We start from the raw sequence: 17898 nt of genomic DNA, 5'->3' as shown, positions 1-17898 counted from the left end.
GCTATATAAAGTCATTATTTTTTTTGAATTTTAATATTTTTTACCTAATTAATGAAATGTAAAAAAGAAAGATTTAAAACCTTATATGTTATTTTTTCGGACGACCCGCTGCCTTCTTGCCGCCCACTGGTTGCTTATCTTTATTTGTTTTACTTGAAATTAATGGATGTGTTTCTGTTGAGTTTTGAAAGAAAAGAAAGCGTGTTCATTGTAAATTTCAATAGTGAGAATAGTTTACTTACCATCGACTGGCGCATCCGGCAGGCTTATATCATAATTGTTAACTTTACGCTTTTTCGTCGACACCGTATCCTCATAGTCTTGCGGCGCTGTGTCACTTTCTTTGGTGAGCGATGTGTCCACACCATCTTGCATGGTCCAGCCATCTTCGGGATCTTCGACTTCTGGCGCCATCGGTAGAAATTGTAAGGCATTTTCGTCTTCGCCCTCCTCATCGGATGAGCAAAATGCTGCCACTGGTTCCACTTTTAATACATCCACTTCGATTTCTTCATCCTGCTTTGCATCCGCATTCAAATCAACCGATTTATCCTCATCCGTAATATCGAATTCAGATTCACGTTCTTCATATTCCACATTCTCATCGAGCTCTTTAAAATCGGGCGCAAATGCTGACCAATTTTCCACTTGATTTTGTGCCCAAATCGAAACGAGTCCCGAACTTATGCTAGCTATAATCGGGCGCACTGGATGCCACACAACATCGAGCAGCAATTCACCTTTGGTGCCGTGTAGAATTTTCACCAAATTCCCGATCGACTTTTCCCATATATAGAGTGCGTGTTGACGTGCACTGCCCGCACATATGTATTCACCATCGCCGGAGAAACAACACTTTTTCCATGTGGTCCTGTAATGGAATTCCTTATTTTATGTGAATTCACAATATTTATGTTTGTTTTTGTTTATATTTGCACGCAACACTAGGGTTGATATTTTTGGTAGCACACGAAATTTTTTGACAAAATTTAAAATTTTCATACTAAGCACTTTTGCAATAATATTCCAATTAGCCTTTACTCACTTGTTCACTAAATCTTGTAGTTTTTGTATTGGCTCCGGCTCACCATCCTTACCCAGCGCTATAATCTCTTTTGAGTCGTAAACACGTATGACGCGATCGGAGGTATTTATTAAGAACGCGCTGAAATATTTTATTAAACGATTAATGAAAATTAATGTTGGATAAACTTCACTTATTAAAGAGAATTATGTTTCTAAGCTACAAAAATAGACTTACTCGCCTCTACGTGCAAACTCTATGCTTTTTACAGCCGTCGCACTTGAAGAACCAACAATAATACGAAAACTCGCCACAATTTCCAACGTTTCTGCGTTTAAAACCAGTATTTTGCCTTTTGCATTGCCGGTGTAAATATGTTTGCCGCGTCGATCAAACGAAGCGACAATATTTAAATCGCCCTGTTTGAAAAAAAAATCTATTATGCATTATCTATAAGTATTATTACACATGTCAACATACATCTGAATCTAAAGGCAGACATTTGTGCGTATCGCCAATTCGCACTAGCACGGCCGCATAACGCATTGGACACACAAGAAAACGTTTGTCATTTCGTGGATCAAATTGCACTTTCAACACAGGTGATGGAAAACGATATTTATGCTCACAGTCGCCGGTGAGTACATCCCATATGCACACGTTGTTGTCTGTTGAAGCAGATAGCAGCTAAAATGCGGAAAGTTTTTGCGCAATAAATAATATAAATAAATCATTAATTTATATTGTTTACCTTATGTCCATTACGCGTCCAACTCAAACTGCACACTGGATGCACATGAGCGGATATAATTTTTGCAATTCCACGCGTTAAGAAATCCCACACAACAATGCGACCATCATTACAGCCAACTGCTAATAAAGTGCCATATTTATTGAAAGCACAAGTTACCGCCAGTGATATGCAATCCAGTGAGCCATCGAATTCCTCCGGATAGTTCTGTCCAAAAGATTCTGTAGTTGATTTGTAGTTATATTAACGTTGACATTATCATTACTAATAACATTGTAAATATTGACTTACCTAATAATTCTAAATTCATACTGAAAAACAATATGTGAGTATTTATTGAATAATTGTCCGGTGGGCTACTACGTGTAAGCTGACAAAACTTTTAGCCAATAATTTGAAATTAAATTGTCATAATTTGTTCACTTTTTACGCTATTTTTGCTAATAATTATGTGCTACAATGAAATGATTGTATTGTTTAAAGTTGATTTTAAAAATTTCAATTATTTCCAATCAAATTATGGACGCCGCTTAATCTTATCAACAAATAGCAAAACAGCTGATTTTTGTAACATTTGACAGTAGTGGGGGAAAACAATAGTGATGGACAAAGATTAGTGTTTAACTTATTATCAACTGATATAGTTTTTTTTAAATAATAATTTTATTAAATTTTAAATATTTAAGTATTTTATGTTGTATATAACATTATTTGGGTCTTAAAACACATATCGATAAAATTCACGACAATACAGAAAATATATTTCAATATGAAAGCTATTAAATATTTTAATTTTATTTAAATTTTTGATACATATATAAATATTTTAACAAAATTTTTTTAACAAAAAAACAATAAAACTTAATTTCATGATTATTATATTTCAATATCTTAAGTAATTAACAACATTCCACAATCTATTACTAAGTTCGCAATTACACTGCTGCAAAACATGCACACTCATCACAGCCGCCATTTTGTTAATAGTGTTCAGTTATCGTACCAAAATGTTGTTTTTATTTTGAACGTATATTTTGCTAGTTAAATGTTAGAAAAATTTTGTTTTGCCTTTATTGTGGTTAATATAACATAAAATCGAGGCACAGATGTAAGTATTCATAATGTATGTTTCTAAAGTATGTTTCTTATTCATTTTAACGTACCATTAATATAGTACTAGAACAGTATGACGTAATCGTACCATAATAATCTATTACAATTTTCGTATTCCGTACAACGCGTACAATATGTACCATTTTGTGCTCATTTCAACACGAACCAGCCAACGGAGCGGCCGCTACTTGTATTTTGGCGTTTTGTCATCGTCATCGGCTTTGCTATCGTCAGCTGAATAGCAGAATAAAAAAAGGTGCAGTGCTGACAGTATTGTACGTCAATCACAATACAACCCTGTCCTTTCTCCTGCGAAAATTGCACATGGCTTGAAGTCCACACAAGTGCACGACTCCATTTCATGACAATTTCTTGCATTTCAAGTGTTTATTTTTAATAGATTTTTGTGTGGAAACGTACGTTAAACGGTTACGAACGCATGTAAGTAAAAATTCGGTGTGTAACGTTTGGGGAAATTACAGAAAAAATGTGAAGAAAAATAACGTTACAAAATCAGTGTGTGTTTTTGTGTATGTGTAGAAATGTGTACGTGTGCGCGCTAAAATAAGAGGAAGAGAAGAGTGCGCGAAAAGCACGACAGCTTTTATTTAGTAGTATTTATTTCCAAAAAGTACGTGTACGTCATCACAGTTTGCTGTTTGACCAGACGTTGCGTGAACGGTTGCGATATACATGTGTATGTAATTGAATGCAATTCTCATACAAAGTGAGAGTCACAAACAGTGTTGCTGTTGTGGAATTTTTACATTTTCGGTAATGTAAATGTACATAGTTGACGGTATTTTCCGTTCTTATTTATGAACGTGTGCGTGAATATGTGGAATAATAGTACATTAAATAAAATACTAAAAAGTGGAACGAAATGTTTGAACTGGTTGAATTTTTCGTTATAATATGTACATATGTTAATCGTTTAATAAAATACATTCATATACAAAAGTGTTAAAAGCAATATATGACAACGAATTTGATATTAAAAACAAATAATTTAAAAATATCTTATTAAAATATGAAATCAAATCTTTTTGCGGAATATGAGAAACTGTACTTTTGCTATAATTATACGTAAACTGTATAATACGTTGCTCTTTCCAAAAATACATAAAGCCTGGACGACCGTCAACGTACAATAGTACGGCCGCGAGGTCAACGCAAAACAGTACTTTTTTGTTTAACAAATGAGTACGATTTGCAGTATGCGTTCAGTTTGTTGCACATCTACCTGTAAAATGGTATGTGTTAGCATGGTAGTAGAAGTGTGAATAGGTAGAATGCAACAGTGTAAAAATTCAAGTGGAACAAATGAAAACGAAAATTTTCTCCTGTGTTGTCAAGTGTTGGTAGCGAAACATTGGGAATAGTAGAAAACAGTGCGACAGTCAGGCTGGCAGATAGACAGTGAAAAAGACGTATCACACGTTTTTTTTTAATTTGTGTGCACGATTGTCCCTCAGTTTGTGCGATTTATGGCTGCAGTAGAATAGGTGAATGAAGATTTCAAGCGTTGAAATGTATTTCAAAAGCAACCGTTTAAGATTAATCATAGCAACTTAAAAAATATAATATGTAATAACTCGATTTTTTCATTTGTGTGTGTGTGTAAAAATGTACAAGAGTGACAAAAATTCTGAAAGTCAATAGAATGTGTGTAAAAAGGCAACACAAGGGAAGAACGGTGTAAGCAACAGAACAGACAAAAGAAAATTGCCACGAAGTGGATGCGAGTGACAACGAACATAAGTAACTTACTCTCAACTGTATTTGTTTGAATAAAAAGTTATTGAAAATTGCAAACTGTGAGCAACTTGTCGAAAGTGTTATGATAATAGTGAAAGTTTTAAATTACAAACATAAATGATTGTACCAAAAAAATAAATAAATGAAAATTTAAAAAAATTAAAAAAAAAAAATCACAGAGAAAACCCAACCTTGTTTCGTTTCGTTCCAGTTGCAAAAAAACGCCGTACACGTTTATTGTGCGCTCTCTTGTCATTTGAGAGAGCATTGTTTTTCAATTGAGAAAGCAAAGGGGTAACAAATAATACAAAAGGGAGAAAAACCTTTGGGACTTTCGAAGAAAATTTTTTAGTAGTAAAAGTGAATAATTGTGCTATTTTTTCTGGTTTTAATGATAATAGAATTGTGTAAAGTCACTGAATTAGTCATTTGACGTTTTTATTTTGTTTATTGTGAAAACTTTTAACATGCATACATGTATTTATATAAATTTTTAAATTTTTCTTTGTTTTTTTTTGCAGAGCATACACTTCGAGGAAGGTGCAACGTTGAAGTTGAAATAAAGGCCACTTACGAACTAATAGGGAATATATACATACATATATATAACCAGCTATTTCCCCCCCAAGATTTTGTTACATAGCGGAAAGTGTTCGAAATCGCACGCATAACCCCAAGAAAAGCATAACCCACAAAAACTTTCGTTTGATAACACGAAAATTTCTATTGAAAATCCGTAGTCAAAAATTAACACTTGAAATCTAGTGGTGCAGCAAGCGCAATTAGGAAATTGAAGTATCAAAGTAAAGTCAACGAAAAGTCAGTGTAAATAAATCACACAACAAAAATGTCTGGTGAGGAAACGTCCGCTGATCGCAATGTCGAAATTTGGAAAATCAAGAAACTCATTAAGAGTTTGGAGATGGCACGCGGGTAAGTGAATTAAGCTTTCAGTGACATGCTAAGAAAGAAAAATGTCTGAAGAATTTGTTGAAAAGAGTAAAAATGCGAAATTAAAGTAAATTGGTATATTTATAATGTGTATATTGGGAATGAATGTTATTTGCTTTCTTTCTTGTTAAATGAAGTTTATTGTGTACATGTCAGCTATTGTAATGTCATCTCACAAAATTGTTTATGCGCAGCTTGCTGTTGTTACATTTTTCGTTCCACTTAAAAGCAACCACTGTTTACGTTGGCGCTACAAGCGCATTTTTACCACCCACTCAACACCAATACCTAATATGTATTTTACCACCCACTCAACACCAATACTTAGTATGTATCTCCCCCCCCCCCCCACACTCACAAATGCTAGTTTCTGAGCAGCATCATAAGCTTAGCTGACTGCCTAACATTGGCAGCTGTTGTGTGGCGCCCTCATATACTCTTTTTTTGTATTGTAGAGTTAGAGGGTGGTTATTTGCTTTTGCAATACTCTTCTTTGGGGGTTGTTTCATTATATTAGAAGAAAACTCCATTATTACTCCTCGTTACACTTCTCATTTGTAGCATGTGGATCCCTTATCTACTTACTTGCTCCACTGTGTGCATTTGTTAATAATTACCATACTTCTTATGTGTATATACATATGCGTAAAGAGTCGTGCGTGCTGCCACGTACCAACAACAATGGCAATAACAAATAATAAATTTATGCATTATTTTATGTATATGTATAATACATAACATTTTTAACGCATATAAAACTTGATTTTTGTACCAAGGCTGTATTTGAAGTTTTAACTATTTTAATTGTGTTGTGTTATTATATATTTAACATTATTGATTTATTTGAATTTAATGTTTGTGAATTAAAGCATCTGTTGGCTATTAAGTTGCATATTGAAGAAAGCTGTTATTTTCGCTTTGCGACAATTGTTTTAGGAACGAATATTTTTTGGTATACTTTAATCGGTATTTAATGTGAAATTATATTGACTTTAATTTGTGCAATTGAACTACGAAACCGTGTGTAGCTCATTATATATTATAATCTGCATAATTATTTGTAAAATATATATGTAAGTAAATGGTCCAAAAAGTAAACTAATTTACAAAGTATACCATATAACTCAGTTTAATAGACAGCTCTAAATATGTTTGTTCATATGACTCTATTTATTTTTTTATTTTCCCTATCTTTATACTTCGTAAGCTGACAAAGCTTTCTATTCATTTCGTTTAATATGCATTCAGTGTGTTCAAGGTGTACATATGTATGTGCATACGTCCTTCCACTATGTGCTTGTGCATATTTGTTATCTATTTTATTAACATGCAATCGTGTGCAACACATAAAATTTAATTCGAAGCTATTTGTTTTGCAATTTTACTATTTTGACATTAGTTTTTATTTATTTTAGATATTTTTTTTTAATTTTTAATTTTTATCATTTTATTTTTTATTTATTTAATTTTTTTGTATTTATTTTATTTTTTACTTATTTTTTTATTTTATTTTTATTTATTTTTTTATTTTTATTTTTTATTTATTCTTTTTATTTTTATTTTTTATTTATTATTTTTATTTTTTATTTATTATTTTTATTTTTATTTTTTTTTTATTCTTTTTATTTTTTATTTATTTATTTATTTATTTTTGTTTTTTGATTTCGTTTAACTTGTTTATTTTTTTTAATTTATATACATAATATATTTTTATTCAAAGGTTATAGTATTGTTTAAAATATTGTAAGATTCATTAGATGTTTTCCAGCGGAATTTCTAAAATTGTATATATAAACTGAGCAAGCTATGTGTTTATTATTATAATTTGTGTATGTGCATATTCCATGATTTAATTTGTCAAATTATGCGCTGCTGCACACGCCATCAGCGATAATCAGCTAAAGGAGGAAGTGTATGTATGTAAAAGTAAAGAAAGTTTGACGTTGTTCGCCTTTCCGCAGCGATGAATCATCATACCATCAGCTGGTTAGGTGGGAAGTAGAGAATGTTGGCGCACGTTTTATTTGTTTGTACATTTTTGCAATTCATCCAAGAGAGAATAGCACAAGCTTATCATTTGCTAAATGCTAGTTTTTCTAATATAAGTTCGAATATAGTAGATATGTACATGCAAAGGCAAAAAATAAGATTCCATTTTTTTATTTAAGTTTTTAATTTTTACTATTTTTTTTATTTATTTTTATATTTTTTAATGTTTAATATATTTTTCATTTTTTTTTACTTATTTTATTTTGTAATTATTTTTTTTTATTATAATTTTTTAATTTTTGTTTTTTTATTTATTTATTTTTTTTTTTAATTTTTTAATTTTTTTTTTTATTTTAATTATTTTTTTATTATAATTTTTTAATTTTTAATATATAATTATTTTTTAATTTTATTTTATTTTTTATTTTTTTTAATTTTAATTATTATTTTTTTAACTTTTGTTTTTTTTTTTAATTTTTTATTTTTTATTTAAATATTTTATAACTCAAAAATTTAACTAAATCTATAACTATGTTTTATCTCTCATTTTCACTTTGCCCACTTTTAATACTGTGTTACGCTCTTATTTAAATTTTTCGCATTTGTCTTTGCTTATTTATATTTCTTGTATTGCTTTATGTGTTTCTTTCTTACCTTTTTCGCACTATGTTGCAACAATTTTCTTGCCAGCTACTTGCCAACAACGGTAGCAGTAATAGCATTACCACTTGTTTTTATTGTTGTTGTAGAGCAGCTGCTTACCAAAGCTGTCAGCAGCTACGGCTCGGCATCAAACTAATGTTTACTGCTTTGCGTCAGTTTAAACTGGACTTTGTTGGCTGCGACTGGTGACAGCAAGCATGCAGTAGTTATTTTGCAGCTCGCGCAATTTTTGCACCACACACGTTTTTGCACAGAGTCTCATATTAGAGTTCTCTTTGTTTTATTTCTTTCGCCAAGTTGGTGCTGAAGTTGTGCAGCAATTCACCTCTAATGCTGCAAATAACACTGTGTCGTCTCTCACCTTTTTGTATTGTTACTTTGTTAAAGGTTTTGCCAATATGAAAGGACTGATACATGACCGTGTCTTTTCAGCTTCTTTCGTTGCAGTCACCCTGCATTTTTATATTTTATTTTTTTGTTATTTTTTATTTTATTTTAATTTTTTTTTTAAGTTAGTTAAATTTTTTATTTTATTTTTTATTATTTAATTTTATGTTTTTTATTTAATTTTATTTTTTATTATTTAATTTTATGTTTTTTATTTTATTTTATTTTTTTATTTTATTATTATTTTTTTTATTTTATTATTATTTTTTTATTTATTTTTTTTTTGTTTTTTTTTTATTTTATTTTTAAATATTTTTTAATTTTAATTTAGTTTTTTAATTATTTTATTCTATTATATTTTATTTTAATTTTATGATTTTTTAATTATTTTTTATTTTTTTTTTTTAATTTATTTTTTAATATTTTTAATTTAAATTTTCTTTCTGTTGCAACCTTCATTTGTCATTTTTTATTTTTTTTATTTACACATAAAAAGCAGTTTTAACTGGAAACAGTTGCCTTGCTTTATGCTCTATTCTCTCTACAAACGCTCTCTGACATTATCTCTGCTCTGCAACATTGCCGGTTCTCACTCTATATCAGCTACATACACGCGCTACATAATTGCTAACCAACCAGTCCAGTCAGTCGTCCAACCAATCGAGCTACCAAAAATAACCTTCCCATATGTTTTAACAGCTGTTGTTGTTTTCCGTACGCACTTGCTCTTAATTCCACATAATATATGTACGTCACTAGTCGCTGTGCTGATAACGTGACTATATGTTTTGCTTGCTGGCTGCTCTGGCTGGCTTGCTTGGTTGCTTCTAACTCGGTTCGGCCAATTTGCACCGGTTTGAAGTTGTGCCAACTCGTATTTGGCGAGCCAGCGATGCATGAAAGACAAGAAAAAATTGTTGTTTTTTTTTCGAAAACAAAAGCAATGCTGGAATTGCCTTGAAATGAATTTATTGCATTGCATTTCTTGGTAATGTTTATTGATATCAGTGCTGTGGGGGCCAACAAGAAATGTTATTGTTATTGGAGTTTTGGTGTCTCCAATGGGTTGTTATTGTTGTAGAAATGTCAAAACTAAGCAATATTGAAAAAAATAATTTTATCAACAATATTTACGGTATGAAACGCTTGTTAACTCAAATATATATTTTTTTTAATTTAATTTTTTTTTTTTCAAATTTTTTAAAAATCTAATTTTACTTTTTTCTCATTACAGTAATGGTACAAGCATGATTTCATTAATCATACCGCCAAAGGATCAAATCTCACGTGTCAGCAAAATGTTGGCCGATGAATTCGGCACAGCGTCGAACATTAAGTCACGTGTCAATCGTTTGTCCGTCTTGGGCGCCATTACATCGGTACAACATAGGCTTAAATTATACACCAAAGGTGAGTTTTTGCTTTTAAGTTTTTTTAACCTTTTTTTAATTTAAATTTTTTTTATTTTTTCAATTAAATTTTTTTTTTTAATTTTTTTAATTTAAATTTTTTTATATAAATTTTTTTATTTACATTTTTTTTAATTTTTTTTTAATTTAAATTTTTTTTTTATTTTTTTATTTAAATTTTAATTTTTTTTATTTTTTTAATTTTTTTTATTTTTTAATTTTCTTTTTTTAATTTATTTATAATTTTTTTTAAATATTTTTTTTTAGCATTTAAATTTTTTTGTATTTTTTTTTTATAAATCTTTTTAAATTTTTTTGTATTTTTTTTTTAACAAAATTCCTCAACGAAATTAAAAATTTTTGCAAATTCCATTCATTACAGTGCCTCCAAATGGTCTGGTCATCTACTGCGGCACCATTGTCACAGAAGAGGGCAAAGAGAAGAAGGTGAATATTGATTTTGAACCCTTCAAGCCGATCAATACGTCGCTATATTTATGCGATAATAAGTTCCACACTGAAGCGTTGACCGCTTTACTGGCCGATGATAATAAATTCGGTTTCATCGTGATGGACGGTAATGGCGCACTCTTTGGTACACTTCAGGGTAATACACGTGAAGTACTGCACAAATTCACTGTCGATCTGCCGAAGAAGCACGGGCGTGGTGGTCAGTCAGCGTTGCGTTTCGCACGTCTGCGCATGGAGAAACGTCACAATTATGTGCGTAAAGTGGCCGAAGTGGCAACGCAATTGTTCATAACAAATGATAAACCGAATATTGCGGGCCTAATTTTGGCCGGTAGTGCGGACTTTAAGACCGAGTTGAGTCAATCTGATATGTTCGATCCTGTGAGTTTTGAATGTGATATAATTTTGTAATATAATACTATAATTTAATATTTTTTGCTTTGTTATAGAGACTGCAATCCAAGGTCATCAAGCTGGTGGATGTCTCATATGGCGGTGAGAATGGTTTTAATCAAGCGATAGAACTGGCGGCCGAGTCATTGCAGAATGTCAAATTTATACAGGAGAAGAAACTCATTGGTCGTTACTTTGATGAAATCTCTCAGGTACATAATGTTGTTGTAGAAACATTTTTTTATTTAATTGTCATATTTATTATGATATAAATATTGCGCAAATTTGCTAAAATTATTTATTTATTTAATTTTTAATTCTTTTTTTTCTAGGACACTGGCAAATATTGTTTTGGTGTTGAGGATACCTTGCGCGCCTTGGAATTGGGTTCCGTTGAGACTTTAATCTGTTGGGAGAACTTAGATATACAACGTTATGTGTTGAAGAATCATGCGAACTCGACGTCGAACACAGTATTGCATTTGACGCCCGAACAAGAGAAGGACAAGTCACATTTCACCGATAAGGAAGTGAGTTGGAAAACAGTACAGGAAGCAGAGAAGCATCTGCTATAAGATGAAAATATTTTTTTTTTTATTTTATTATTATTTTTTGTTTGTTTTTCTTTTTTTTATAATTTTTTTTATTTTTTTTTTGTTTTTTTTTTGTTTTTTTTTTTTGTTTTTTTTTTGTTTTTTATTTATTTATATTTTCTTACTTATTTTTTAATATTTTTATTATATTTTTATAATTTATTTTTTTATTATTTTATTTTTTTGTTTTATTTTGTATATTTTTTTATTAGTTTCTTTTTATTTTTTTTTTTAACTTTATTATGTTTTTATTTATTTTTTTTATTTCTTTCTTTCTTTTATTTTTTTTTTATTTCTTTCTTTCTTTTATTTTTTTTTTATTTATCCTTTTTTTATGTTTTTTTAATTATTTATTATTATTTATATTTTTTTAATTTTTTATTAATTTATTATTATTTTTTTCTGTTTTTTTTATTTATTTTTTTTATTAATTTTTTATAATTTAATTTCTTTATTATGTTTTTATTTATTTTTTTTTCTTTATTGTTTTTATTTTTTTATGTTTTTATTTATTCTTTTTTTGTTTTTTAATTTTTTATTATTATTTATATTTTTTTAATACTTTTATTTATTTTTTATTTTATTATTATTTTTTTTCTGTTTTGTTTATATTTTTTTCTTTTATTTTTTAATTTTTTTTTATTATTTTTTTATTATTTTATATTTTCTTATTTATTTTTTAAATATTTTTATTATATTTTTAATTTGTTATTATTTTTTTTGTTTTTATTTCATTTTTTGTTTTTATTTCATTTTTTTTATTATTGTATTATTATTTCTTTTTTGTTTTTATTTTATTTATTTTAATTTCTTTATTATGTTTTTATGTTTTTATTTTTTATGTTTTTATTTATTCTTTTTTTATGTTTTTTATTTTTTTTAATTTCTTTATTATGTTTTTATTTATATTTTTTATTATTATGTATATTTTTTAATTTTTTATTATTATTTATATTTTTTTTTTATTTTATTATTATTTAAATTTTTTTTATTTTATTATTATTTATATTTTTTTTAATTTTTTTATTTTATTATTATTTTTTGTTTTTTTTTTCTGTTTTGTTTATAATATTTTTTCTTTTATTTTTTTTTTTAATTTTTTATTATTATTATTATTATTATTATTTATATTTATATTTTATTTTATTTTATTTTTTTTGTGTACATTATTTTTAACACATTTCATGCATTTTCCAGAGCGGCGTCGAAATGGAATTAATCGAGTCTCAACCGCTGCTCGAATGGTTGGCGAACAACTACAAAATGTTCGGTGCTACACTTGAGATTATTACGGACAAATCTCAAGAGGGCAGTCAGTTTGTGCGCGGTTTCGGTGGCATTGGTGGTAAGTGTCATGCGGCTTTTTGTAAATGTAGTATTTTTAATTCTTTTTATTTGCTAAGTGAAGAAAAACGCACAGAAATTTCATACTACACTGCGGAAACTAGTGATTTTGAATATTTCGTAAGTTTTCAATATATTTTGAAAATAACTATTCGAAATCCTGCGATTTTAATATTTCGAAATGTTTTTAAATATAATTTGAAAGCAACTAGTCATATGTGTATATTGAGTGAATTGAGTATTAAGTAAATCAACTCTTTCATATAACATAACACTCAACTTTTCATAACTTGACAATAAAGTATTTAAAACACATTTTGAAAATTTCAATTTTTTTAATATAATTTGAAAGCAACTAATCATAAGTGAATTTTAAGTAAATCAACTCTTTCATTTCAACATAAACTCTTTTTGTTGTCAAATATGTTAAATAAATTGTTAATATTTCGAAATTTGTTAATATTATTTAATTTGAATGCAACTACTCATAATTGAATTTCGAGTATTCATTCATATAACATAACCTCATTTTGATGACAAGCATTCAAAATACATTTTTAATATTTCGACATTTTTTCATATAACATAACCTCATTTTGTTATGAAGTATTTAAAATGCATTTATGTTTCTTAGTATGAAATTTCTGTGCAATTAGCGCTTATAATATATTGCTTATTTAAAAAAATGAAAAAAAAAAATCATAATGTACTGTAATATTAAGAAAAGTTTGGCTAAATGACGAAATTTCTCTTTCTCTCTTTTTTATTCCTTGTCGCTGCTTATGTAAATGGCTAAAATAAAAACCATACAAAAAATTTAATTGTGTCATTATGCGCAACAAACACAATTTATTCTACTCCTATCAACGTTCCTTTTTGTCCAAAATAAATCTTTTTTTTTTTCCTAATTTTCATTTGTTCACTTTATTTTTGTGCAATTTTTTTTTTGTAAATTTTTTCACTTGTGCCACCCTTTTTTCTATTTCGCACTCCCGTTCCACATGCGTATTTTAATTTCGTGTGCATTTTTTGTAAAATGTTTATTAGGGATTTTACGCTATAAGGTCGACTTTCAATCACTGCAGGCTGACGAACCATTGGAGGATGTTGATCTTGATGACTATTAAGCGAAACAGAACAAAAAAAAAAAGAAACACCTCCATTTCATCTCAAACTATCTCTCACGTTGCTACAATTTATATATAACTTATTCATATATAAATTCTTTTGCAACAACACACACGGCAACAACAGCAAAGCAAAAATTTAAAAAGTATATTACCGTAGTGATCATATGTAGAGCAGGTTTTTTTGTGACTTTTTCGCATAAACTAATTTTTAATACACTGTAAGAAATCAAATGCTAACCCGAAATCAGCAGTTAAGTTAGTATTTCAGTTTTAAAATATAATACATATAAAATGCGACTGCAACAATTGCAAAATTTTTTTCTCATATATTCTATAAATTTTCGAAATTTCTTTGTTTTTTAAATGTAGAAACGCAATAACAAATTCGATTCACTTAAATTCACTTTTTACAATTGGCGCGCAAAATCGAAAAAATAAACAAAAAAAAAAAGTAAAATCAGAAAATAGTCAACGACCTCGTAAATTATTTTGTGTCGCGTTAAAAATGCCGCCTAGCAGTTGATTTAATGAAACAAACAATAATACTAATTATATTTATATGATAAAATACTAAAAAAAAAAAACAAAACAAAACAGAAAATAGTTAATGAGAGCCATACGTTCAAATTCAATTTAAATATAAATCAATAACATTTAATAATAATAAATAATAATAAAAGCAAAAACTGTGCGTAAAAACGTAATTTATAAATACATACAAAACACCTATATTACCTACCAACGTAAATAATACAAAAAAAAACACATGCATAAAAAATAAATAAATAATTAAAAGAAAAAACCATACGTACACACATATACAGTATATATACATAAATATATATATTTCAACAAGCATAAATAAAAAACAAGATGAATGAATTAAAAAAGACAAAACAAAACAATTTACGCCTACAAATTTCTTGAACTTTTACTCAAACTTTGATGCTGGAAAATTCCTTACAATAGAAAACAGAAAGTAATTGGTGCAAGAAGTAGTTGGTGCAAAAAGTAATTGGTATAAAAATAATTGATATAAAAAAATATTTGGTACAAAAGTATCTGGCACAAAAAATTATTTGTATAGAAAAGTATTTGGTACAAAAAGTATTTGGTACAAAAAGAAATTGCTGCAAAAAGTAATTGGTATAAAAAAGTATTTGGTTCAAAAATTAGTTGGTACAAAAAGTATTGATACAAAAAGAATTGATATAAAAAAGTATTAGGTACAAAAAATATTTGGCACGAAAATTAATTGCTGCAAAAAGTATTTGGCTCAAAAATTAATTGGTACAAAAAGTATTTGGTACAAAAATTAATTGCTGCAAAAAGTAATTGGTACAAAAAGTATTTGGTACAAAAAATATTTGGTTTAAAAAGTAATTGGTTTAAAAAGTAATTGGTATAAAAAGTATTTGGTTTAAAAAGTATTTGGTTCAAAAAGTAATTGGCACAAAAATTAATTGCTGCAAAAAGTAATTGGTACAAAAAGAAATTGATACATTAATTAATATTACAACAACAACGTTGTCTAGAATTTGTTGTATCCTATAACGCTTTAAAAACAGATTTTTTAATGTTATTCTCTGAAATCACCACTCAGCCATTCAGCAAAATCCTCTACAATCAAATATTATTTGCGTTGGATGTGACGTCAAAGTCGTATCGACGTCATTGCGGATACCGTTGTGCAATTTCCTCATTGAATCTCGATGAAATACACAATTTATGTTATACGTTATATGCCGTGATTTTTGGGGGGTCATTCAAATTATTTTTAGTTTTCTTATATGAATTTTGGAAAAAAAAATTAATGTGGGAAATATGATAAATTAAAATAACTTTTTATGCACCCTTTATATTACCATGTTGGCGTAAAATTTGCTGCAATTCGTTGCTATTTCAGGAAATTTAATTTATAGTTTATTTTTCGTATAAAAAAATATTTTTTAAATCCAAAAATTTCAAGTTTTTTAATGCAAAAATTTCCATTTTTTTAATGTAAAAAATTTCTATTTTTTTATGTAAAAATTTTCTATTTTTTTATGCAAAAAATTTAAATTTTTTTTAAACAAAAATTTTATATTTTTCAATGCAAAAATTTCCATTTTTTTTTTAATTTTAGTTTTTTATATACAAATTTTAAATTTTTAATGCAAAAAATTTTAAATTTTTAATGCAAAAATTTCCATTTTTTTAATGTAAAAAATTTCTATTTTTTTATGTAAAAATTTTCTATTTTTTTATGCAAAAATTTAAAATTTTTTTTAAACAAAAATTTAAAAATTTAAATTTTTTTTAAACAAAAATTTAAAAATTTAAATTTTTTTTAAACAAAAATTTTATATTTTTCAATACAAAAATTTCTATTTTTTTTTTTAATTTTTGTTTTTTATGTAAAAATTAAATATTTTTTTATGTAAAAGCTTTATATATTTTGCTGTTATTTTTCAAATTTTCAAATATGATTTCTCTTACATCAAAAAAAATTTTATACGATGAATTTCTTTCGTAACTACACTTTTCTTAATTAATATAATTTTAACTATTTTAATTAAATACCCTTCAACTATCCTGTCGTTTACACTCCCTCAAATTGTCCGTTATCCTTTACGTTTGTGTTCCCCGTGGCTTAGAAATCCACAACCTGTAAACGTAAAGTTTAGCCAAGTCCGCTAGTTTAGACTGCTAAGGCAACCAAATACATATAATGTATGTATGTATGTACAAGTCTTAGAGGTAAATATTGCTGCGTAAAAATCATAAAATAATTTCATCATTTGTAGGATAATGCATACAATTAATTGAATATTTTCTTTTCTTTTTTTTTACTTTTTTCAAGTAAATTCTGAAATTATTTGTTTATGTAATTCGTATGTGTGAACTGTTATTTATTTGTATATACATATGTATTATGTACATATGTACATAAGTGGACTGTTGTGTTGTTGCTACAAAATTTATAAGTAAATAAAATAATACAAAAAATTTTTATTAAATAAATTAGTAATTTATTTTAATTTTATTATATTTATTTAGTCGCTAAACACACACGGTCCAATTTTTATTTTCTATATTTATTTATTTATTTCATTTATTATTATAATTATTTTCTTTTGTGCGCTCATTTGCACATTATTAACTATGAAATGAAATGCTAATAGAAATCTTTTTTCTCCTCTGCAGGTATTTTACGCTACAAAGTGGACTTCCAGAGTATGCAACTCGAAGATGATGAGAATGATTACTACGACATAGATGACTATTAGACAATTATTGTTTTTTGTTTTTTTTTATACTTAAAAAAAATTTTCTTCCATTTGCAAAAATAATGAAAAATATATTTAAATTTAAAAAACAATCTATTAAACAAAAAACAAAGCAAAGCAAAAACACCCACTTCCAATAAAAAGAGTAACTCCGCTGACATCACGTAGTGAAACGGCGTGCGAATATTCATCGAATTGTTGATGTCAAAGGATAATTGTTAAAAAAAGAAAAATCATCGAAAAAATAGTAATATATATATGTATGTAGCTAAGAAGAAAAACAAGAAAAAATTCCCAGAATTCCAGAAGACTCTCATAGCAAGCAATACCTCAAATGGAAGTAGCGTGTTGTATATAATTCCAGCAAAAGCGGTAAAATAACATTGTAGCGCGTGCAACCAAACAACAGCGCGGGATTGTCAACAAAACTAGCGTCTATAAAGCGGGAACAACAAACACAGCAATTGTAGTAAAAAGTCGTGATTTTATGCAACTGCGACTGTCTGTGGCATACTGCTGTTGTCGTTCACATACACACGCGCAACTACATTGTGCTTCGTCTACACTCTGTCTGTCTGTCTGTCTACTCTGCCTGCCTGCCAAGCAGACGTCACATTTTCGACGTCAGCGACGTCATTTTTTGCGTCGAACAG

General features: G+C 27.8%; 2 protein-coding genes across 5 annotated transcripts; one reads left to right on the top strand and one right to left on the bottom strand.

The window, feature by feature from the left end:
* Positions 1–6: 6 nt before the first annotated feature.
* On the bottom strand, positions 7–2352 carry LOC105209660 (retinoblastoma-binding protein 5 homolog). The gene is made up of 7 exons (XM_011180194.3): positions 2067–2352; positions 1776–1996; positions 1505–1711; positions 1262–1443; positions 1046–1165; positions 243–871; positions 7–174 (listed from the first exon to the last, which is right to left on the bottom strand). The coding sequence occupies exons 1-7, from the start codon at positions 2083–2085 to the stop codon at positions 89–91; spliced, it is 1464 nt and encodes a 487-aa protein (XP_011178496.1). The 5' UTR covers positions 2086–2352; the 3' UTR covers positions 7–88.
* Positions 2353–3120: 768 nt separating this feature from the next.
* On the top strand, positions 3121–17357 carry LOC105210815 (eukaryotic peptide chain release factor subunit 1). Of its 4 annotated transcripts, none has more exons than XM_054230030.1 (8): positions 3121–3144; positions 5168–5579; positions 9871–10046; positions 10428–10897; positions 10966–11121; positions 11242–11439; positions 12700–12847; positions 17163–17357. In XM_054230030.1, exons 2-8 carry the CDS (start codon positions 5494–5496, stop codon positions 17243–17245), a joined length of 1317 nt encoding a protein of 438 aa, XP_054086005.1. In that variant the 5' UTR covers positions 3121–3144; positions 5168–5493; the 3' UTR covers positions 17246–17357. The 4 variants fall into 4 exon arrangements, with proteins under 4 accessions (XP_054086005.1, XP_054086003.1, XP_054086006.1 ...); XM_054230028.1 differs by lacking the exon at positions 3121–3144 and adding an exon at positions 3163–3329; XM_054230031.1 differs by lacking the exons at positions 3121–3144; positions 17163–17357 and adding exons at positions 3163–3329; positions 13894–14866.
* The last annotated feature ends 541 nt before the right edge of the window (positions 17358–17898 follow it).

Source organism: Zeugodacus cucurbitae, chromosome 4, assembly GCF_028554725.1.
Source record: "Zeugodacus cucurbitae isolate PBARC_wt_2022May chromosome 4, idZeuCucr1.2, whole genome shotgun sequence".
In the NCBI taxonomy this organism is placed as follows: Eukaryota; Metazoa; Arthropoda; class Insecta; order Diptera; family Tephritidae; genus Zeugodacus; species Zeugodacus cucurbitae.
Note: the sequence above shows the minus strand (reverse complement) of the source record. Positions and strands in the feature narration are given on the sequence as shown.